Source organism: Podarcis cretensis, assembly GCF_951804945.1.
Source record: "Podarcis cretensis genome assembly, chromosome: 10".
In the NCBI taxonomy this organism is placed as follows: domain Eukaryota; kingdom Metazoa; phylum Chordata; class Lepidosauria; order Squamata; family Lacertidae; genus Podarcis; species Podarcis cretensis.
Genome location: NC_137179.1, coordinates 4,496,304 through 4,520,206, shown reverse-complemented (window position 1 = coordinate 4,520,206; position 23,903 = coordinate 4,496,304). Strand labels below are relative to the sequence as shown.

General features: G+C 50.4%; 1 protein-coding gene across 7 annotated transcripts in view; it reads left to right on the top strand.

Moving 5' to 3' along the window:
- Positions 1 to 23,903, top strand: part of FLNC (filamin C) — a 131,148-nt gene that overhangs the window by 82,698 nt on the left and 24,547 nt on the right. For 4 of the 7 annotated variants that reach the window (XM_079992087.1, XM_079992086.1, XM_079992084.1 and 1 more), the window contains 15 exons: positions 371 to 533; positions 2,376 to 2,536; positions 4,352 to 4,519; positions 5,790 to 5,913; positions 6,050 to 6,206; positions 6,778 to 6,967; positions 8,567 to 8,590; positions 10,582 to 10,829; positions 13,029 to 13,127; positions 13,745 to 13,844; positions 15,921 to 16,061; positions 17,771 to 17,899; positions 18,743 to 18,916; positions 20,790 to 20,951; positions 23,396 to 23,599. In XM_079992087.1, the coding sequence (XP_079848213.1) occupies positions 371 to 533; positions 2,376 to 2,536; positions 4,352 to 4,519; positions 5,790 to 5,913; positions 6,050 to 6,206; positions 6,778 to 6,967; positions 8,567 to 8,590; positions 10,582 to 10,829; positions 13,029 to 13,127; positions 13,745 to 13,844; positions 15,921 to 16,061; positions 17,771 to 17,899; positions 18,743 to 18,916; positions 20,790 to 20,951; positions 23,396 to 23,599 (2,244 nt within the window). Of the gene's footprint in view, positions 1 to 370; positions 534 to 2,375; positions 2,541 to 4,351; positions 4,520 to 5,789; positions 5,914 to 6,049; positions 6,207 to 6,777; positions 6,968 to 8,566; positions 8,591 to 10,581; positions 10,830 to 13,028; positions 13,128 to 13,744; positions 13,845 to 15,920; positions 16,062 to 17,770; positions 17,900 to 18,742; positions 18,917 to 20,789; positions 20,952 to 23,395; positions 23,600 to 23,903 lie in introns of all 7 variants that reach the window. The other 3 variants (XM_079992085.1, XM_079992083.1, XM_079992082.1) reach the window with 2 other exon arrangements.

Here is a 23,903-nt window from a genome sequence, read left to right as displayed (position 1 = left end):
CTTCTATTTCCCTTCTCTTCCCTCCCCTTCCCCTTTTATGAAGATCACCCGCTCTCAGACCCCGCAGCTAATTCTCCCCTGGCCTCCTCACTGGCCCAAGTAGGACCAATTAAGCCAATCAGCCCTGGGGATTATTTAATGCTTATTTTCCCGAAATTGATTTCTGAATTTTGAATTTTATTGTTATTCATGTTTTTATACTGCTTTTTATGCTGTTTTAAATTTGTTGTTAGCCGCCCTGAGCCCGGTTTTTGAACCGGGAAGGGCAGGTTATAAATAAAAAAAAATATTATTAATTATTATTAAAGAGTCAACTTCCTCGCTTACTTGGAGTGATTTATCGCTTGTGCCCGACTCTTGCCCTTCTCAGGTGTGCACCTGGTGGAAGTCACCTACGATGACGTCCCCGTCCCCAAGAGCCCCTTCCGAGTGGGGGTCACCGAGGGTTGCGACCCCAGCCGTGTCCGAGCCTATGGCCCCGGGCTCGAGGGGGGGCTGGTGAACAAAGCCAACCGCTTCACGGTGGAGACCAGGTAGGTGCAGCCTTCATCTCGGGGGGGGGGGGGGCAAGCAAGGGGGTGGCGGTTGTTGTAAAAAAAATTTGCCCTTTTCCCTTATGGGGTACCCAAGAGCCCATATAGAGTCCTTACGTAGGTTCCCTATTGGTTGGAGAAGATAACAGAGGCCAACCAGAGAATATTGAGAAGCAAAGCAGCTAGTAAGCCTGATCTTTATTGAACTGTTGCAACAGGGTCCTCACTCACCACACGCAGGAGGGAGGAGGAACCCAGAACAATGGTGCGCAGGGCCTTATAAAGACTTTCGAAATTGCCACCCTGTAGATCAAGACCACCCCCAGAAACATCATACATACATCACAGAAGGGGTGTAACCTAAGACCACCCCCAGAAACATCATACGTACATCACAGAAGGGGTGTAACCTAAGACCACCCTTCAGATACATCATACCTACATCACAGAAAAGGCGGTCTATAGCAGAAATCTGAGTGCATTGTTTACCTTCTGTCTGGCAGGTTACCTGTTAATGCTAACCTGTTAATGGTTACCTGTTAATTGATAGCCTGGGGAGTCTGGCCAGTCTTTTGTAATGACAAATACTCGGGTGAGCTCCCGATGCTCGGTCCCTGCTCCTGCCAACCTAGCAGTTCGAAAGCACATCAAAGTGCAAGTAGATAAATAGGTACCACTCCGGCGGGAAGGTAAACGGCGTTTCCGTGCGCTGCTCTGGTTTGCCAGAAGCGGCTTAGTCCTGCTGGCCACATGACCCGGAAGCTGTACGCCGGCTCCCTTGGCCAATAAAGCGAGATGAGCGCCACAACCCCAGAGTCGTCCGCGCCTGGACCTAATGGTCAGGGGTCCCTTTACCTTTACCTAGATCAAGACCACCCCCAGAAACATCATACATACATCAGAGAAAAGAAATTTGAGTGCGTTGTTTGCCTCCTGTCTGGCAGGTTACCTGTTAATGCTCACTTGATTGGATACCCTGGGGAGCCTGGCCAGTCTTTTGTAATGATAAATACTTAGTTCCTGAGCCAGCTCACAGGCTCACACCCTATTCAAACACAGACATACCCTTAAGATAGGTTTTGTGAAGGAAAAGACAATGGGGAGGCTTTTCCATTTTCCTTTGACCTTGCAGAGAAAACATTTGGTCAGTTTGGGAATGAAAAATGATTTCAGGTCTTCCTGTGCTGATCTATGTACGTGCTTGGTTGGTACACTTATGAACATTTAACATATATCTAAGACCTCAAAATTCCTATCACATGGTCAAGGAAAAGGTTGAGACAAGGACTTTAAAAAAGAATGGGGGAAATTCACCATTGACCTAGGAGACCATTGTTAGCAAACTGAAACTTCAGCTGGGCTCTTAAGAAACCCGCGTAAAGTAACGAAGGCTCTGGATCATTTGGAAAAAGGAAAACTGAGGAGAACGTACTGATAGGTAGTTTAAATTCTGTTTTAAGGATGGCGGGGGGCGGGGGGAGTCGTCACAAGATTCAGAGAGGTCTCAGGAGTTGCTCTTTCAGATAATCAGTATATTTAATATATCAATAGATTTAATGTATTTTTAATCTCTTGTTGGAAGTCGCCCAGAGTTCCTGGGGAAACCCAGCCAGATAGGCAGGGTATAAGTAATAAATAATAATAATAACAACAATAATAATAATTATTTGGAGCCTCAGTCGTTCTCTTGCCCTCCAAAGTGTTCCGGAACGTTCCACGCAAACGGTTGCACCGCTGGCCGCAGAGAATCCTGGGAAATCCTCACACCTGGAGACCTCCTTACGTCTCTGTTAAGGCTCGCTGGCATCTCCCCTTTGACGGCGCTGTTCTCTTTCTCCCCAGGGGCGCGGGGACCGGGGGCCTTGGCTTGGCCATCGAGGGGCCGTCGGAGGCCAAGATGTCCTGCAAGGACAACAAAGATGGCAGCTGCAGCGTGGAATACATCCCCTTCACGCCGGGAGATTACGACGTCAACATCACCTTCGGGGGACGCCCCATCCCTGGTAGGTGGAGGGCAGGGCTGTGTTCTGGATGTGTTCTGCAATCGTAGAATTGTGGAGTTGGGTCGCCCAAAGGTCCTCTAGTCCCATAGACTAGGAATTATGGGTAACGCAATTCCCGAAAAGTTCAGGCGAGTCTTGAACTTTGTATGTCACAGTTGCCGCCAGAATTTTAATCGGCAAAAGGTTGGAAGGGAGAGAATATCCCGTCCAAATCAGACTGGCAAAAGAAATTAAGAGAGCGCCATAGCTGTCAACATTTCCCTTTTTTAAAAGGAGATTCCCTTATTCCGAATAGGATTCCTCGCAAGAAAAGGGAAAAGTTGATAGCTATGGAGAGTACGCTGAACTGGCGAGACTATCAGCGAATATTAAATAAGTTGGAGTTCTTGTTATTAAATATATCAAGAAAAAAGCACACCAAGAACTCCGGCCAATGTAAGTTTCAATAGTGGGAGTACTTGCAAATCAATAGTCAATTGTAACAAAAACTAATCCATTCAAAAGTCAGAATGCACACTTCTGAATGGATTACTTTTTGTTACAATTGACTATTGATTTGCAAGTACTCCCACTATCGAAACTTACATTGGCTTGAGACTATCAGCAAGTCTGTGAGATGTTACAGGTGAGAAATTTATTGGAGAGTGGGACATATGCAGAGCCTCTGTAAAAGAACATTGCCAAAATATTAATCCGTCGGCCGATTTTGATTGAACTTCTGCGCGCAAACAGGACCGTTTTACAAATTCAAAGTAAGTTAAACGACAGGGAGAAAATAAAGTTAAGTGCTTATTCAAGGGATTTAATTTGGGAACATATTGGGAAGATCAGAGGTCCTGTCAAATTCAATTACAAAAGCATCAGTGAAGGAAGTAATGATTGCTTATTTCTATGTTCATCTTTATTTTGTTTTTAACATTCACTGATTAATTTTGTTGTGCAATTTTCAACCAAAGGTCCTCTAGTCCAACCCCTCGCAGTGCAGGAAACGCTCGTCATTTTTATCTTGCTGTCTTCTTTGCCATTTCCGCATGGACCATAACTTTTAAAGCCTAAATTGTCTAGGAATTTATTCATATTTGCTGCTACAGCAGCAAGAATGTTACTTGCCCCAAGGCAGAAAGAAGCAGAAGTCCCAGTAAAGGAAGAATGGATACAAAAACTTATGGAATATGCAGAAATGGCTGAACTTACTGGAAGAATAAGAAATCAAGATAGCAAACTTTTAATAAAGGAATGGAAACGGGTGATTGAATAATTGCAAACAAATTGTAATCAGATTAGAACATTAGCAGGATTATTGTAATAATCTGCAGTTTTATAAGAGTATATATTTAAAGTAGATGAATAAACAAGTAAATTTAGTTAATTTGAATATTCAGATAGTATTAACAATGAAGGAAGTCAAGGGGAAGGAAGGAAATCGAGGTTTAAAATGTTAAAATGATTATAAAATTATTGAAATGTAAAAATCATAAATCATAAATAAAATAATAAAAACACATTTTAAGAAGAAGAAGAAGAAGATAAAAACATTAGAAGGATTATTGTAATTAACCTGCCATTTTATAAGGGTATATATTTACAGAAGATCATTAAAGGAGCAAGTTGAAGGAATTTGGATATGCAGAAAAAAATAAACTTAACGAACCGCAGAAAGAAGGGGAAGGAAGTGTCAAATTTTGAAATGTTGAATTGATTGCAAAGCTAATGATATGTATAAGTTTGAAAAGTATAAACAAAAAACTAAATCACAAAATCACAAGATGAAAACACAAAATATGTCATAAAAACTTCGTTTGCTTTTTCCCGCAGGGAGCCCCTTCCGCGTCCCGGTCAAGGACGTGGTGGACCCCAGCAAGGTCAAGTGCTCGGGCCCCGGTCTGGGGGCTGGCGTGAGAGCCCGTGTCCCCCAGACCTTCACCGTCGACTGCAGCAAGGCTGGGCTGGCCCCCCTGGAGGTGAAGGTCCTGGGACCCACAGGTAGGGAGATCTGGGGCGGAAAAGGAGGACCACCTCGGTGATTTCGCTTGCTAACGCCCACCCCTTTTTGACCACCCTGGGGGTGGGGGGGGCACGGGGGTCCTAAGCCTCGCTTTGTGGGTGCTCCCCTAGGAATCCCCTATACCAGGGGTGGCCAACTCCCAAGAGACTACGATAACTGACAGTGATCTACCCCCTTTTTAGGGGTTCAGGGCAAAGTTGTTTGGAGGGTGCACAGCAAAAATGATGAGCTTTCTTTAGGGGAGCCGATCTCTATACCATGGGTAGGCAAAGTAACGCCTGGCCCAGTCGTCTTCTAAATCCGTCCCATGAATGGTCCTTTTATTTAAAATGCATCTCTGGGTTATTTGTGGGGCCTGTCCTGCATTTTTACATGAGTAGAATGTGTGCTTTTATTTCAAATGCATCTCTGAGAAGAAGAAAAAAATCATTCTTTAACTCATGGGTAGGCAACCTAAGGCCCAGGGGTCGAATCCGGCCCAATCGCCTTCTAAATCCGGCTCGCGGACGGTCCGGGAAGCAGCATGTTTTTACATGAGTAGAATGTGTGCTTTTATTTAAAACGCATCTCTGGGTTATTTGGGGGGCATAGGAATTCGTTCATTTCCCCCCAAAAAATATCATCTGGCCCCCCACAAAGTCTGAGGGACAGTGGACCGGCCCCCTGCTGAAAAAGTTTGCTGACCCCTGCCCTATACAGTGGTACCTTGGTTCTCAAACTTCAATCTGTTCTGGAAGTCCGTTCCAAAACCAAAGCGTTCCAAAACCAAGGCACGCTTTCGCATAGAAAGCAATGCAAAATGCCTTAATCCGTTCCAGACTTTTGAAAACAACCCCTAAAGCAGCAATTTAACATGAATTTTATTCTCTGGCGAGACCATTGATCCCTAAAATGAAAGCAATAGTCAATGTACTATAAAGTAGATAAATAGGTACCGCTCCGGCGGGAAGGTCAACGGCATTTCTGTGCGCTGCTCTGGTTCGCCAGAAGCGGCTTAGTCATGCTGGCAACATGACCCGGAAGCTGTACGCCGGCTCCCTCGGCCAATAAAGCGAGATGAGCGCCACAACCCCAGAGTCGGCCACGACTGGACCTAATGGTCAGGGGTCCCTTTACTTTTACCTATGGAGCGAAAAATACAGTATTTCCTTATCGCTGCAAACACTTTGTCGGAAAGGTGAACGGGCTTAGTTTTGGGTGCTCTGGGTCCCTTGAGAGCCTTTCTGACTCTCTTTCGTCCCCTCCCAGGGGTTGCTGAGCCCGCCGAGGTGCGCGACAATGGGGACGGCACCCACACGGTGAACTACACTCCGGCCACGGACGGGCCCTACACGGTCGCTGTTAAGTACGCTGGGCAAGAGGTGCCCCGCAGGTGAGCAGGGAGACCCAAAGGGAGGTGTTGAGGGGGGGGGGGAGAGAAGACAGCTTCCCCTTTGGGAACCCTGCGAGGTTGGTGAGGCCGAGAGGCGGGGTCTTGGGGACATGGTCTGACTGGTCTCTTCTTCCAGCCCATTCAAGATCAAGGTGCTTCCGGCGCACGACGCCAGCAAGGTGCGCGCCAGCGGCCCCGGGCTCAACGCTTCTGGCATCCCCGCCAGCTTGCCGGTGGAGTTCACCATCGACGCCCGAGATGCTGGCGAGGGGCTGCTCACCGTGCAGATCTTGGTGAGTGGCGGGTGATGGCATGGTGGGTTGGGGGGGGGGCTCCCTGCTTTGCCTGGGCGGGGGCAGGGACAAATGAGCAGCGGGGGTGCTCCAGGCTGTGCTGGCGGGGGCTGATGGGAGTTGTAGTCCAAAATGGCTATGCTGGTTATGGATAATGGGAGTTGTAGTCCAAAAAGGCTGTGCTGGTGGGGGCTGATGGGAGTCCAAAATGGTTGTGCTGGTTCTGGCTGATGGGAGTTGTAGTCCAAAGCATTTGGAGGGCACCCGGTTGGCAAAGGGAGTGATGTGGGGGTGCCCACGAGACTACTTCCTGTTCTGAAGTACCTACCCTCATTCTGACCTCACGAGTGAATTGGGCTGCATACTCAGTGCCGATTTCTAAGAGCTGCATTTCGTATATGCTCAGAGGCACTCTTTTCTTGTTGCTCCGTACACGCCCTGACATAGGGCATGGTTGTGGATAAAGGGTTCTGGGGCCTCATCCACCAGTATGTTTGGACTTAGAGAAGCCTCTGATCTTCAGCTCCCCACCCCCATTCATAGAATCACAGAATTGTTTTCGGTCCTCCAGGACCCTGAGGGCAAGCCCAAGAAAGCCAACATCCGGGACAATGGCGACGGCACCTACACTGTCTCCTACGTCCCAGACATGACGGGCCGCTACACCATCACCATCAAATACGGCGGCGACGAGATCCCATACTCGCCCTTCCGCATCCATGCTCTGCCGGCCGGCGATGCCAGCAAATGCCTGGTCACAGGTAGGAGTCTCCCAATGCCCGCCTTGCCAACCCCCGTCCAGCCGGTCTCATCCCCCGGAGTGGGGCATCAGACCGCAAGTTTCTAGTTCTCATGCCCTCTCTGTCCCCTGCCTCCCCCTCCTTTTTGCCTCCATCTTGTGCCGTCTTCGAGGAGGCGATCGGGCGAGAGAGAGTCACTTCTCCAGACGACCCATATATCGGGCCTTCGCCCCGGCTTATTTCATTTATTCCTTTTGATTTCGTTGCTGCATCTACCGTATTTTTCGCTCCATAGGACGCACCCGACCATAGGACGCACCTTGTTTTAGAGGGGGGAGAACAAGAAAAAAAAATTCTTCCCCTCTCTGCTCAGCGCCCCTTCAGCGAAGCGGCAGGAGAAACGGAGCTCCTTCCTGTCGCTGAAGGGGCGCTGGGCAGAGAGGGGGAGATTTTTCTCTCTCTTGTTCACCCCCTCTAAAACAAGGTGCGTTCTGTGCATTCAAGGTGCGTTCACCTGAAGCCTCCGGGTTCCCGCTGCGCTCTGGAGGCTTCAGGCGGCTACCTTGGAAGCCTGGAGAGCGAGAGGGGTCGCTGCTCACTGACCCCTCTTGCTCTCCATGCTTCAGTGAAGGCAACTTGAAGCCTCAGGAGCACAACGGGAGTTCCCACCGTACTCCGGAGGCTTCAGGTTCCTTTCGACCTGCTCTTTGGGGCTGGTGGGGTGGGGAAGCGCTGCTTTCCCCCACTGCCAGCTTCAAAGAGCAGGTCGGGGAGCAGCGCAAAGGCTGTGCGCAGCCTTTCCGCTGCCCCCCAAGCTTGTGGGGCTGGCGGTGGGGGGTTGCGCTGCTTTCCCCACTGCCAGCCTCAAAGATCCCTGAAGCCTTTGGAGCGCAGCGTAAGGTTCCCGCAAGAGTCTCCTGGCTTCAGCGAAAGGAACCTGAAGCCTCCCGAATGCAGCTGGAACTCGCGCTGCGCTCCGAAGGCTTCAGGCGGCTATCCCTGAAGCCTGGAGAGCGAGAGGGGTCGGTACGCACCAAGCCCTCTCGCTCTTGCTCTCCTGGCTTCAGCGAAAGCAACGCGAAGCCTCCAGAGCGCGGAGGGAGCGCTCCCTCTGCGCTTCGGAGGCTTCGCGTTGCTATCGCTGAAGCCAAGGAGCCTGCATTCGCTCCATAGAATGCACACACATTTCCCCTTCATTTTTGGAGGGGAAAAAGTGCGTCCTATAGAGCGAAAAATATGGTACATCCCTTCCCTCCAATGAGCTCAAGGTGGCGTATATGCTCTTCCCCCCCTTCATTGCCCCTACAACAACAACAACAACCTTGCAAGGAAGGTTAGGCTGAGACGTTGCCCAAGGAGCTTCATGTCCGATTGTGAATTCGAACCCTGGTCTCGCCCAGGCCCGAGTCCTGCACTCTATAAACTTTTGCACGGAAGTCAGAACAAAGTTTTTCAGGGAATCTGTATGCCACAAAAAAATACTTCTTTGGAGCGAACGGTTCATAATTTTTTAGAATAAAATAATAGTACTGCAATCAGCCCTGAATCGCTGCCACGGCGGCAGGTATATGCGCCTTGCTGCTGATTCTCACGGCTGTCTCTTCTTCTTCCTTTCTGCAGTGTCCATAGGAGGCCACGGATTGGGTAAGTACCCATAGGCCCCCCTGCCCTCGATCTTGGGGGTGGGCACGTGGTAATATCCTGGTACCCCATTCAAGCAGCACCATTCCTGCCCACCAGCCTAAGAACAGAGGAGGCAGCCTTACGACAGAATTGCAGAACTGGAAGGCGCCCTGCACTGGCAGATCTGGGGACACGAAGGAGAGATTCGCGCTAAAACGCAGGCGCTTTTGAAATGGAATGAAATTGCAAACTGATGTGGAAATGGCAGAAATAGAGAGCTGAAGTTAAGATCAGAAAGTTGAGAATTTGGGCGGATAGCTCCAAGTGGATGGCTTTCCTTGATGGGTTTGCATTGCCATCTGGAGGTTAGCTAATCCAAAAACGATTCCGAGCACATTAGATCGAATTAGTAATCGCTTTAGCAGATGCTGTCTTTATGGCCATGCTCCAACAAACACTTTTGGGCAGCCGCCTCCCTTGGTTCTGAAAATTCATTGCCCCCAGTGCTCCCTCCCCTACAAAAAGCATTATGCACAGCCTTCCAAGGAAGATAATGTCATGATAAAATTCAAACCAGTAACCATTAATTGCACGTTTCTTGTAAAATCCCATTAACATAACACCGGTCTTGAAAGACCTACATTGGCTCCCGGTATGTTTCTGAGCACAATTCAAAGTGCTGGTGTTGACCTTTAAAGCCCTAAACGGCCTCGGCCCAGTATACCTGAAGGAGCGTCTCCACCCCCATTGTTCAGCCCGGACACTGAGATCCAGCTCCGAGGGCCTTCTGGCGGTTCCCTCGCTGCGAGAAGCCAAGTTACAGGGAACCAGGCAGAGGGCCTTCTCGGTGGTGGCACCCACCCTGTGCAACACCCTCCCATCAGATGTCAAAGAGAACAACTACCAGACTTTTAGAAGACATCTGAAGGCAGCCCTGTTTAGGGAAGCTTTGAATGTTTAATAGGTTATTGTATTTTACTGTTCTGTTGGAAGCCGCCCAGAGTGGCTGGGGAAACCCAGCCAGATGGGCGGGGTATGAAAATAAATAAATAAATAAATAAATAAATAAATAAATAAATAAATAAAAACATCTGGACAGCGTCATCATAGAAGGGAGCGTGTGGAATCATTCACCCAACGTGGGTTTTGAACCCACGTCCCTAAGATTGAGTCCAGTGCTCTACCAACTTGGTTTCATTAATTCCACAAAACTGAGGTACTCGATCCGCTGAGATCAGCTTTTCAAAGGCTGGTGGTCATTTAGCAAGAGCCTTGGATGCCCCATTTAGTAACTGCTTGGCCGCTCAGTCACTTCCGAATAGATGGGCTGGAGGGAGTGATACCAGTTTCTCAATACCAGCTGAGAAAGAGAGCCCTTGACTCTGCACCAACCTGACTTATCTCTCCGGCCGCCTGCATCCACGGTTCCCTCTCCAATCCTGCACCTTCTCCGGCCTCTGACTCTCGTCTCCCGGCTGCCAGGGGCTCCCCCAGATCACTGATCCCTTCTTGCAAGTCCCCACTTCACCTGGTGGCTGCTCCTCTACACCCAGCCGGATCATCCTGACATCGAGTCACTAATAATAATAATAATAATAATAATAATAATAATTTATTATTTATACCCCGCCCATCTGGCTGGGCTTCCCCAGCCACTCCAAAAAAATATTAAAATACTATAATACATCAAACATTAAAAGCTTCCCTAAACAGGGCTGCCTTCAGGTGTCTTCTAGAAGTCTGGTAGTTGTTGTTCTCTTTGACATCTGATGGGAGGGCGTTCCACAGGGCGGGTGCCACCACCGAGAAGGCCCTTTGCCTGGTTCCCTGTAACCTCGCTTCCCACAGGGAGGGAACTGCCAGAAGGCCCTTGGCGCTGTACCTCAGTGTCCAGGCTGAACGATTGGGGTGGAGACGCTCCTTCAGGGATACAGGACCGAGGCCCTTCGGTTTGGCTGAGTTCTCCTCCCCGCCTTACCCTAACCAAGGTGTTCTCGATCCTTTACCTGCAGGTACCTGCCTTGGCCCCACCATCCAGATCGGGGAGGAGACGGTGATCACCGTGGACGCCAAGGCAGCGGGGAAAGGCAAGGTCACCTGCAAGGTGTCCACGCCGGACGGAGCCGAGCTGGACGTCGACGTGGTGGAGAACCACGACGGCACGTTCGACATCTACTACACGGCCCCCGAGCCCGGCAAATACGTCATCACCATCCGCTTCGGGGGAGAGCAGATCCCCAACAGCCCCTTCCATGTGGTGGTGAGTTATGGGGTGAAACCGGGGCAAAAGGGCTACCTGGGTCAAGCTGGGCTGGTGCAGCCGTAAAATCATGGGGCAGAGCTTGTGACGGGTGGGGAGAGGAAGGGAGCCTTATTGGAGCCTGCTATTGTAGCCTTATTGGAGTTCACCGATTGGGTCTGCATTGCTCCCGGGAGGGAGGCAGGAAGTCAAATGACACCAAGGGTTGATTCAGAGAACGGGTTCTTTATTTCTGCTCTCTGGAGCAGCAGAAAGGCACTTGCGTGGTCAGTCCACAGCAAGTCCAAAGAAATGAGAAATTTCATGCAGTATATATATCCTCCAGGCACCCTCTCCCCCCTCCCCCAGGATTCCAGCCACGTCAGCTTATACACGCAGGTTGACATCACAGATGTTCCTGCTCCGGTACTCTTAACCATAAAAGGGCTTTCCTTCCTGTATTCCTGACCATAAAAGTGTATTCCTGTTCCTATATTCTTATCTTGGAACAAGAGGTCACCAACTCCAAGAACATACTCTGGCGCTGTTCCCGGACTAGGTCTGTGTATCAGAGTGTGGTCAGGACGTAAGATAAGACCTAGATATGTCATCCCTACTCCACTGGAACAGCCAAGGTCATCCGTTGCCGTGACTGATGAAGGAGAGAGCTTTGTTTATACAGCTGTGTTCTTGTTATGCATTTGCTCTACGGTTCAAGTTTATGCATTTTAGAAATGCTAAGAAGAAAAGGGGGGTTGGGTCCTGTTTCAAACTGACTACACAGAAACCCATTCCTTCACTATTTTGTTTATTTATTTATTTTATTGCATTTGTATCGGCCCTTTCTCTTCAAGGAGCTCAAGGTGGCATATATGGTTCCTCTCCCCCTCCCCATTTAATTCCCACGACCTCCTTGCGAGGTAGGTTAGGCAGTAAAAAAACGGGTTAGGAGGGCAGATCTTGGAAATGACAGGTTAGGCAGTTAGCTTAACGTCTGTCACTGGAAAACTGGTCGAAAGTATTGTTAAAGATAAAATAGCCAAGCACATAGAACAGGGGTCAGCAAACTTACCGCACCTCGGGCCGGTGTCTCCAGCACCGATCGTGCGGCGGGCCAGAGGGTGGGGGAGCGTGTGCCCATACGCATGCACACACGCTATTTCCGGCGCACTTCCGGTTCGGAGGAGCACTGGAAATAGCTTGTGCGCATATGCACGTGACTCCTCCGACCCGGATGTGCACTGAAAATAACGCTTGCGCATGTGCACAAGCTACCGTATTTTTCGCTATAAGAGACGCACCCGGCCATAAGACGCGCCTAGTTTCAGAGGAGAAGAACAAGAAAAAAAATATTCTCTCCCTCTCTGTGCAGTGCCTCTCCAGCAAAGCGGCAGGAGAAGCGGAGCCCCTTCCATTTCTCCTCCCGCTTTGCTGAAGGGGCGCTGCGCAGAGAGGGAAAACTGTGCAGCACCTCTCCAGCGAAGCTAAGCCAGGAGAGCAAGAGGGGTTGGTGCGCACCAATCCCTCTTGCTCTCCTGGCTTCAGGGATAGCTGCCCAAAGCCTCCGGAGTACAGCAGGAGCGCTCCCGCTGCACTCCGGAGGCTTCTCGTTGCTTTCACTGAAGCCATGGAGCCTGCATTCGCTCCATAAGATGCACACACATTTCCCCTTAATTTTTAGGAGGGGAAAAGTGCGTCTTATAGAGCAAAAAATACAGTATTTCCGGTGCTCTTCCGACCTGGAAGTGGGCAGCTGTGCAGCACAGCGCTGGTAAGAGCGGGCGGCGAGGATCGCCGTGGGCCAGATAAATGAGTCCCTAAGGCCTTATCTGACCCGCGGGCCTTAGTTTGGGGACCCCTGACATAGAAGAACAAGCCCTGCGGAAGCAGACCCAGCATGGCTTCTGCAAAGGAAAAGCCTGGCTCACAAACATATAGATAGAGGAGATCTGGTTGACATAGCGTACTTGGACTTTGCAAAAGCTTTTGGCAAAAGTAACTCACCAAAAACTCCTGAATGATCTTGGCAGTCGAGGAATAAGAGGTCTTCTTGTGGATCAGGAATTGGTCAAGTTTTGATGGCTGCTGCTGGCCTGTGGCTCTGGCGTGAGGTTGGTGGGGTGCAGAAAGGGTTCCGGCGGGCAGAGGTGGCCCGGACCCCACGATCAAGTTTGCACCGTGCTGGCGCTGGCCCTGACCTGTCCCGTTGCTTCCCGCCAGGCCTGCGACTCTATCCCCCACGTCGAGGAGCCCTGCGACAGTGTCCAGCTCCGCCAGCCCTTCCCAGCGCCCCACACCGGCGGCTACCCCCCGCACTGGGTACCAGGAGCTTGCTCTCGCCTCTCTCGGACGCTCTGTCTTTTCCTGCTGCCTCTCTCCCCATCTCTCTGCCTCTCTTGGGAAGAGGGGCTGCCCTTCTCCCTCCTCGGGGAAAAGCCCCCAAGAGCCACACACACACTCCACGTGGCTATTTAAAGGGAGCGCTGAGCAGAGCCTCCCGGCTGCATTCGCTCCATAAGACACACACACATTTCCCCTTACTTTTTAGGAGGGGAAAAGGTACGTCTTATGGAGCGAAAAATACGGTAGCTATTTTTAGCCGTTTGTTTTCCCCAACTGGCAGCCGACAGGTCCAAGCAGGAGATGGTGGCGCTTGCCTGTTTCCTATGCCCAGGGCGATGGCCAGGACTGTCCTGCTTCCGTGGGGTGCCTTCTCTCTCGCTGCTCCCCCCTTTTCCTTGCAGCTCTGTGCCTCTTTTCGGCCTGCCTGCCCCTCCAGCGCTGCTGCGGTGGGTGCTCCCCGCTCTCCTTCGCCCTCGCTTCGCCGTCGGGCGCTCTCCTTCCCTCCCTCTGCCTGTACTTAGTCCTTTCTCTCTCTTTCTCTCCCTCTCTCTCTCCTTCTCTCCTTTCCGCCCCCTTCCCCCTCCCCCCACCAGGCTACGGACGAGCCCGTTGCCCCGCCAGAGACCATGGACTCCATGCTGCGCCCCTTCAACCTGGTCATCCCCTTCACCGTCCAGAAGGGGGACATCACAGGTAGGGGCGGCTCCCCCAAAAAACATCTGGAGAGCCCCAGGACTGGCAGAGGGCTTGGGATGCTTAGGGATGGGGAATGCATTTATTCACTTACAGTGGTGCCTTTGTTCTCAAACTTAATCTGTTCCGGAAGTCCATTCCAAAACCAGGCGTGCGCCTCCTGGCTGGGGAACCAAGGCTGAGCTTGGCAGTCCCTGCGCAATGTTGCTTAAAAGCTGCCTGCAGTTTTACCATTTGCAGTGGTCCCTTGGTTCTCCAACTTAATCCATTCCGGAAGTCCGTTCCAAAACCAAAGCGTTCCAAAACCAAGGTGCGCTTTTCTATAGAAAGTAATGCAAAACGGATCAATCCGTTCCAGACTTTTAAAAACAACCCCTAAAACAGCCATTGAACATGAATTTTGCTATCTAACAAGACCATTGATCCATAACATGAAAGCAATAAACGATGTACTGCAGTCACACAGTCAATCAATCCACCAGGAGCTGAACTGGGTTGCACACAGTCACAAAGACAAAACAAAAAAAAGAGTCGCGAAAACAAAAACGCAAAATAATTAGCAAAAACAGACAGACCTTAGCCTAACACTCAAATTGGAAGCGTGGCACTCAAAACAGAACACATTCAGCTTCCGAAAAACCTTTGCAAACCAGAACACTTACTTCCAGGTTTGGAGGGTTTGGGTTCCAAGTTGTTTGAGTACCAAGGCGTTTGAGATCCAAGGTACCACTGTATTTGGTTTTTCTGATTGAAATTTTGCTGTTGCATATCCAACATACAACATACAAACAAGATTCCAAAGAATTTCCTGGACTTACAGTGGTGCCTTCGTTCTCAAACTTAATCCGTTCTGGAAGTCCGTTCCAAAACCAGGCGTGCGCCTCCTGGCTGGGGAACCAAGGCTGAGCTTGGCAGTCCCTGCGCAATGTTGCTTAAAAGCTGCCTGCACGTTTACCATTTACAGTGGTACCTTGGTTCTCAAACTTAATCCGTTCCAAAACCAAAGCATTCCAAAACCAAGGTGCGCTTTCCCATAGAAAGCAATGCAAAACGGATCAATCCGTTCCAGACTTTAAAAAATAACCCCTAAATCAGCAATTTAACATGAATCTTGCTATCTAACGAGACCATTGATCCATAAGATGAAAGCACTAATCAATTTATAAAATAAATAAAACAGTATTGTAGATGATGAAAATTAAAATTAATTTTTTTTCTTACCTGCACTGATGATAGTCATTGTTTTGAAGGGGGGCTTTTATCCATTTCCACTGTCACACAGTCAATCAATCAGTAGCTGAGCTGCGTTCCACACAGCTACAAAAACAAAAAATAAAAACTACACACAGCAAGCGTGTTTTGTGTTGTGTAGGCTCCTATGATGGAAGTCATGGCCCCCGCCTGCTCGCCTGCTCCCTAAAATATCACTAGTTTGATCCTTTCTGTATATAGGGTGCCTACATTCCACATGGACTGATTGCATGTACAAAATGTGCAAATGGCTTGAGATACCTATGAGGTCCATCAATTACCATAGAGCATATATTCCACACAAAAAACAGCGACCATTTGTTGTTGACAAAGGACAGCTGGACGTAGAAAGGGCCCCATTACCTTCAGTAGCTGAGGGCCTCATCAAACCTAAATCCGTCCCCGCCCCCATTGCTCAACTTTAGATTGCCATGCCAGCCAGACTTAGTGGCACAGCCTCAATGAGGACTGGAGAATTGATGAATGTTGAGAGGGGAGGGACCAAACTCTGCACTGGAGCTAAGGACACTTGGCCCACAGAAGGTCCTAGAGTTCAAGGGATTCCGACTCAACATTAAAACAACAAAATTGAAATTTTTATGAGGAAGGACTTCCTGATGGTGAGAGGTGTTTGACAGCAGAATGACAGCAGAGTGGCGGATTATGGGGTGGGCGCAACTCTTAGGAACACAGCAGGCTCCCTTCTACGGAGTCAGGCGAGGTTTCTGAGTCTGGCCCCGATCCACAGCTCTTTCCTCATCATACCTTCAGGTCTTAACAGCGTTCCCTTTCCCTCCCCTTTCCCTCCCCCCCCCCGGTCTCCAGGCGAGGTGCGGATGCCTTCTGGCAAGACGGCACGTCCGCACATCACCGACAACAAGGACGGCACCGTGACCGTGAAGTACGCTCCCGTGGAGAAGGGTCTGCACGAGATGGACATCAAGTACGATGGAAACCACATCCCAGGTGAGAGGTCCTGCCGGGGATTCTTCAGCTTCGGTTCCTGCAATGCGGCGGGTTGGGCTGGATGACCTCTGAGGGGCCCCTTCCAACTCTGCAACATTATGGTTCAGTGGTACAAAGCATTTTTGAAAGCCACTGCATCCCATGTAGCCCCGGTCTCCTTCCTACTCCTCCTTTCCTGCGGAGTTTCTGTTGCCCTCTGCCACGGATTTTGTCCCGAACCACACAATTGTGATCCTTAAGGCAGTTTGTGTGGTCAGAGCAACAGCGGCACAAAGGTGGAGCTCACAGACCCATGAATCGCACTGGCTCACATAGAGGAATCCTCGTGCCTTAGCCGACACATTTGTAGAAACCGAGTCACGTTGTCAGAGGAAAAGCACGCCCGCGTTATCAGAGCAGGGAGCGGCCGCCGAGACCACATAACACTGGTCTTGTGAGACCATCATTGGCTCCCAGTATGTTTCTGAGCACAATTCAAAGTGTTGGTGCTGACCTTGAAAGCCCTAAATGGCCTCGGTCCAGTATACTTGAAGGAGCGTCTCCACCCCCATTGTTCAGCCGGGACACTGAGGTCCAGCTCCGAGGGCCTTCTGGTGGTTCCCTCCCTAAGAGAAGCCAAGTTACAGGGAACCAGGCAGAGGGCCTTCTCGGTAGTGGCACCCGCCCTGTGCAAACCCTCCCAACAGATGTCAAGGAAATAAACAACTATCTGACTTTTAGAAGACATCTGAAGGCAGCCCTGTTTAGGGAAGTTTTTAATGTTTGATGTTTTTTCATGTTTTTAATACAGTGGAACCTTGGGTTGCGAACGTGATCCATGCGGGAGGCACATTCGCAGCCCCCAGCATTCGCAACCCGCAGTGCCGCGTCTGTGCACGTGCGATTTGGCACTTCTGTGCATTCGCAGAGCGATTTAGTGCTTCTGCGCATGCGCGAGAGCTGTAACCCAGATGTAACTCGTTCCGGTACTTCCGGGTTTCGGCGCGTCTGTAACCTGAAAAGTGTCTGTATCCCGAGGTACCACTGTATTCTGTTGGGAGCCAGATGGGCAGGGTATATATTATTATTATTATAATTATTGAGCTGGATGCCAGATTCACTGAGCAGAGCACTAGAATCGAATTTGGGAAGATTCAGGACATATGAAAGTCTCACGCCCACTGACCGTTTTTACTTTTTCACATGTACTGTTCATGCATGTGCTAAAATTTCCACTGCAACGCCACTCCAGAAAAGTTGCGCACTGGGGTTTATTGGCGTTTTTGGTAGTGGCACCCGCCCTCCCACCAGATGTCAAAGAGAACAACAACTACCAGACTTTTAGAAGACATCTGAAGGCAGCCCTGTTTTGGGAAACTTTTAATGTTTGATGCATTACTGTATTTTAATATTTTGTTGAAAGCCGCCCAGAGTGGCTGGGAAAGGGCAGGCAGATGGGCGGGGTATAAATTATTATTATTATTATTATTATTATTATTATTATTATTATTATTATTTCACTCCAGCCTGCTCAGAGCACCCCCACTCAACCTGTTCTCCAAGTCTGCTCTGAATTCTCTGATCCCTCTCTCTTGTGCATGTCTACACGTAAATCGGTACTCATTTCTGAGCACCAGAAATGGAGGGAATTAGAAATGTTTTTTTTCAAACGGCCTGTCCTATCCTGGCGCTGTGCCCCTCCCGCTGACGTCTCTTATCTCTGCACCTAGGGAGCCCTCTCCAGTTCTACGTGGATGCCATCAACGCCCGCCATGTCAGCGCTTACGGGCCTGGGCTGAGCCACGGCATGGTTAACAAGCCGGCGACCTTCACCATCGTCACCAAGGATGCCGGAGAAGGTAAGACTGGCGGTTCCACCTGGCTTGGGTGTCCGTCTGTCGGGGATTCTGTAGCCGTGACTCCTGCATCGTAGGGGCTGGACTAGATGACCCCTGGGGTCCCTTCCAACTAAGAAAGCGCTGCACTTTCCTTCATTTGGAGGTTTTTAAGCAGATGATATAGGGACGCGGGTGGCGCTGTGGGTTAAAACACAGAGCCTAGGGCTTGCCGATCAGAAGGCCGGCGGTTCGAATCTACATTCAAAAAACAACAAGCCTGCTATCCCAGCTATCCCAACCTGGTTAGCCCCCCAAAACTCTGATACTCCATTTTTCTCCAGCGGCTAGTCCTAGTCTTTATAACCCTGGACCTTCTTCCAGAAGGCAGAAGCTGAAAGAGATCATTTCCGGGGTGCGCACTGTCCTGCACTATCTCTGCAGCTTTCTTATGGCACCTGGAAGCGTAGATTTGATCCAAGGTGGGAAGAGGGCACCCAGTTATTCTCTCCGCAGTCTTCACAACCCTGGACAGCATTGTTGTTTCCCTGACCGTGCAGCTCCCAAACCACACACACAGACCGCTCTCTGGTGTCCATAGCCAGGGCAAAGTTGCCCCAAGATCTCCCAGGTGATGGAGGAGGGAAGGTGGACCGGCTGGTACCCGAGGACAGGTGTGGAGGCGAGAGGGATGTCAGGCAGGGCAGCGTCCATTCCAGGGGACCTTGCATGCGCGCAGCCGACTGACAGCAGTGCAGAAGCTGAAAGGGAAGAGAGGGGAAAATGGAGCATTTCTGTGGTTTCTGGGTGGAAGGGAGGACCAGCCAGTGCCAGTCCTGTGACCCGGCTGCTTTCTCCTCACACCAGGAGGCCTGTCGCTTGCTGTGGAGGGTCCCTCCAAGGCCGAAATCACCTGCAAGGACAACAAAGATGGCACCTGCACTGTCTCCTACTTGCCGACGGCCCCCGGGGATTACAACATCATCGTGCGCTTCGACGACAAGCACATCCCCGGCAGCCCCTTCACCGCCAAGATCACCGGTGAGCCTTGCTCTCCAGCTAATGTGGGACGGCGCGACGGCACTTCTTCCCCTTTCGCCGTTGGGCCCGCTCTCATTTTGCACCCACCGCTCAGAACACCAGTGACCCGAATTCCTACAGACTACCCTGGATTATCTTGTGGGGGGACTTGCGTGAGGGGAAACTTAATACAGCAGTAGCTCTGGTTGCGAACGGGATCCGTTCCGGAGGCCTGTTCGCGACATGGAAAGAACGCAACCCACAGCGGCGCGTCTGCGTGGGTTGCGATTCGCCGCTTCTGTGCATGTGCGTGACGTCATTTTGCGCTTCTGCACATGTGCATGCGCGAACGGCGAAACCCGGAAGTAACCCTTTCTGGTACTTCCGGGTCGCCGCGGGACGTAACCTGAAAAAAACATAAGCTTAAGCGGATGTAACATGAGGTATGAGGTAATTTGGAGTCTCTGGCATGATTTGATCAAAGAAACAAGAATGGTTTTATTAAACAAAGGAAGTTTATGACACAAAGTGGGTAAAACAGGTTACTTATAAATGTCATTTCACTTCAGTTGTTGCACAGCCGCTTAATACTTTGGTTCTTAAACAAGATGGTACTTCCCGTCGGTTACACACCCCTTAGACAATCCTGAGCTACTCCAGGTAACAGACCCAAGGGATCTCCACACCCCTCTTAACTGGTTTGGGGAGTCTTCTCCCCAGTTTTTAATGTGTGATATTTTAGTGTATTTTTGGTTTCTATGGAAGCCGCCCAGAGTGGCTGGGGAAACCCAGCCAGATGGGCGGGGTACAAATAATAAATAATTATTATTATTATTATTATTATTATTATTATTATTATTATTATTATCTTTTTGTAGAAGAATCTCTCCCCTCTTGACTGGAATAAGTCCCAAATAGGCTGTATCCTTACAGCTTCTACTTCTCCTGGCTCAGCCTTAGTCTCCCAGTTAATTCCTGACCTAATTACTCTTACACAGGGATCAGCAAACATTTTCAGCAGGGGGCCGGTCCACTGAATCTCAGACCTTGTGGGGGCCCGAACTATATTGCTTTTTTTTGGGGGGGGGGAATGAATGAATTCCTATGCCCCACAAATAACCCAGAGATGCATTTTAAATAAAAGGACACATTCTACTCATGTAAAAACACCCTCATTCTGGGACCATCTGGGGGCCGGATTTAGAAGGTGATTGGGCCGGACCTGGCCCCCAGGCCTTAGTTTGCAGATAACCACACATTGTCCTTCACCCTAAGCTCAGAGACTTGTTTCTCTAGCTTGTGACATATTCCTCAGAGTGGATGTTTCTACCCAGAACCAACTCCTTCTCCTCTCACTCCCTGTCTCCCAACCTCTGTCCCAACCTACCAACTGTTTCTCAAAATCCCACCCTCTCGCTCCCGCCCCTCCCCAAAGACTTCTCGAACCCGCCCGTTGCAGCGAATGAGAGCCAGAGGCAGACAGTCTCCTGAATCCAAGCAGCTGGCAACTGCAGGCGGGGAAAGGGGTACTCTGGGGCTCAGATATATTATGATGTAAATGTGATGGTTGGGCGATGCAAGGTTAGGAAATGAGGGCCCTGTTCTACCAAGGGAGAAGAATCAGAATACAGTGGTACATCTGGATACACACATCTCTGGTTGCGTATCCTTCAGGTTATACACACGGCACATTTTTTGGGTTTCGTCGCGCATTCATGCACAGAAGCGCTCTATGCGCTGCACACATGCGCAGAACGGGCACCTCCGGTTGCGAATTCCTCGGGATCTGACCGGAGCTCTGGAACGGATCCTGTGCGCGACCGGAGGTACCGCTGTATTTCTTCTGGCATCCCCGCGTTGCGCTCGGTCTCGCTCACGGACTTCTCCTTCCCAGGCGACGATTCCATGCGCACCTCTCAACTGAATGTGGGAACCTCCACCGACGTCTCTCTGAAGATCACCGAGAGTGACCTGAGCCTGCTCACGGCCAGCATCCGTGCGCCGTCCGGCAACGAAGAACCCTGCTTGCTCAAGCGCCTGCCGAACCGGCACATTGGTGAGTTTGCTGAGAGTTTTTTCCATTTTTTGTTGCAAATTTTGCTCACCGACAGACAGAGGAGACCTATGAAAACTCGCAAAGGTGTGCTCTCTTGACCCCTTACATTTCAAGCCCACCTTTCTCGAGGGGGGGGGGTTTGCACAGTTCTGCTGCTCCTCCATTTTACCCCCATGACGACAACCCTATGAGGTAGGTCAGGCTGAGGGAGATGGAGAGACTAGCCCAGTGAACTTCATCCCCCCCCCCCAATTTTTTAAATTCATTTTATAACACAAATAAAGAACACAAACAAAAAAACAAACAACACAGACAAATTCTTATCTTATCCTTATTTTTCTAAACATTGTTAGGGGGGTTCCCCAAGTCCCACCTATCTGATTTTCATTTTACTTCATCTTTAGAAGTTTACATATATCATAATTTCTAACCATTTTTTCTAAATCACACTTACTTTAACAACAACAACAACAACAACAACAACAATTATAATTTATTTATACCCCGCCCATCTGGCTGGGCTTCCCCAGCCACTCTGGGCGGCTTCCAAAGACATATTAAAATACCGTAATACATCAAACATTAAAAGCTTCCCTAAGCAGGGCTGTCCCTTATTGGTCCCTTATTGATGATGTCCCTTAAATTTCCCGGGTTTCAAAGGAAGCAGCTCCTCTCCCTCCCTTCCTGCCGGCCAGGGAGGAAGGAGGCTCCAATTGTGTTGCTTGGCTGCGTTGCTCACCCAATAAGGAGTCTAAGAACGACTGGGGGGTGGAGCTTGCATGCCTTGTGCTGATCAAATCAGCCGCGTTGCCTGGGGACTCGCCTTTGCTCAGCGCTTCCCAGCGGAGAGGCGACGGTGGTTTTCCTTGCTGCATCCCCTTTGCTGGGTTGCTGAGCTGTGGGAACCACCGCTTGAGGCTTCGTTTGGCTGCTGGGTGAGCTTTCTGCTTTTGGCTCGGAGGGGCTCAGAAGCTGAACATACCTGTGCTGGGAAAATCCCTTATTTTTGTTGTGTTTGCAAAGTAAAGGAAAGATTGAACTCTGATTAATAAGAGTACACACAGAGGCTTGAACCAGCAAGACTCTGGGAAGGGTGCGCATAATTGTGTCTCTCTGTGCTTGTCCGAGTCAGATCTCCCGCAGCCCCCAGCCCAGGTAGTTTTATTCACAAAAAACCTTTTTACAGAGTGTTCGTAAGAACCAATCAGATTTCTTCTGAGCATTCAAACAAACCTCAAGTGGGGACAAAGTTAAACTATAAACACTAGTTATCCATGCATACTTTTGGGGTAAATGAATGAATACTACAAAGGAGCGAATACAGCAACCCCGGAGGCAGCGGCATAGCATGGGTTGTCAGCACCCGGGGCAAGGCAAGTAATTTGCGCCCCCTAACCCAGGGCAAGGCAAGTAATTTGAGCCCCTAACCCCTAACCTGCCGCCGCTGCCAGCTTCTTCTTGCTGCTGCCTGGGCTGGGGTATTTACGGTAAGGTAGCCACGGCGGCGGCGGCGGGTCCGTGTCAGGTGATCTGCGGCGAGTTGCCACTGGCGCTGCCGCCCAAACGACGCCGTTTGCCCGGAGGAGGAGGAGGGCAGAGAGGCGAGGAAAATGCAACATGGCCCAGCAGCTGCAGCAGCAGCAGCGGCGGCGGGGCTGTGAGGAGGGGCTGCCTGGCGTGCCCTCCGCGGCCCTGACGTGCGGGGACCGCGGCGAGCGCTGAGAGCCGCTGCCTGCCAGACGCCTTCAGCCCGGACGCGCGCACAGCTCGTCGGTTCCGCGAGACATGGGGCTCTGCTACAGCCTGCGCCCGAGGCTCTTCGGCGACTCCGGAGGCGGTGAGCGCCCCCCCCAGATGTTGCGCCCGGTGCGGCCGGCCCCCCCTGCACCCCCCACGCTACGCCACTGCCCGGAGGTCATAAACAATCAGTACACATGATAAGAAGGGTGGCCAGGAGGACAGTGACCATTATCACCTTAATGTGAAACCTGTTTCCTGGCCCTAAGATTAACATCCTAAGATTAATATATAAGAAACTACTTCAAAGGAGCTGCCCACTATCTTTATGGCCAGGGATGCCTGCCTGGCAAAGCAACTGCTGCGTACGCTGTGTACGTGACGTGAGGAGAGAGAAATGGGCAGTAGGGTCAAAAGGGCCAGAGATGCAGGGGTGTAGATTGATCAAGAATCATATCAAAATAGTTTAAACCCAGTCAATGCAATACTTTCATTGCTGACACAGGTGGCTTAGTCTATACTTGCTATAATTCCTCATAGCAATCCCACCTGATCACTACATCTCTGGATATTTGCACTCCTACATATTTTGGCTGCTGATCCCTTATTTTTGAGACTGCTGGTCCCTTATTTTCAAATCTGTAAGTCCCTTATTTTCAAATCTGTAAGCTATGGCACTGACTCTTCCCTCTCTCCCCCCCCCCCAGGCATCTCCTTCACCCCCAAGGAGGTCGGGGAGCACGTGGTCAGTGTGAAGAAGAGTGGCAAACACGTCACTAACAGCCCCTTCAAGATCATGGTGGGGCAGTCAGAAATCGGAGACGCCAGCAAGGTTAAAGTTTCGGGAAAGGGGCTGGTGGAAGGGCGCACATTCGAGGTGTCCGAATTCATCGTGGACACACGCACCGCAGGTGAGGGGAGAAGGGGGCATGGAGATGCGCCTGTTTGTCTTGGGATAGGAATTGTGGCAACGTAGACTTGGAAGGAACTCCAAAAGTCATCTAGCTCCCAGAATCTCGACTCGATCACACACGGTTTTAGCTTTTCTGTATTTCGTAAAACCTTTATTGGCATCACATACAGCATCCAAAAGGGATGCGGGTGGCGCTGTGGGTTAAACCACAGAGCCTAGGACTTGCCGATCAGAAGGTCGGTGGTTCGAATCCCCACGACGGGGTGAGCTCCCGTTGCTCGGTCCCTGCTCCTGCCAACCTA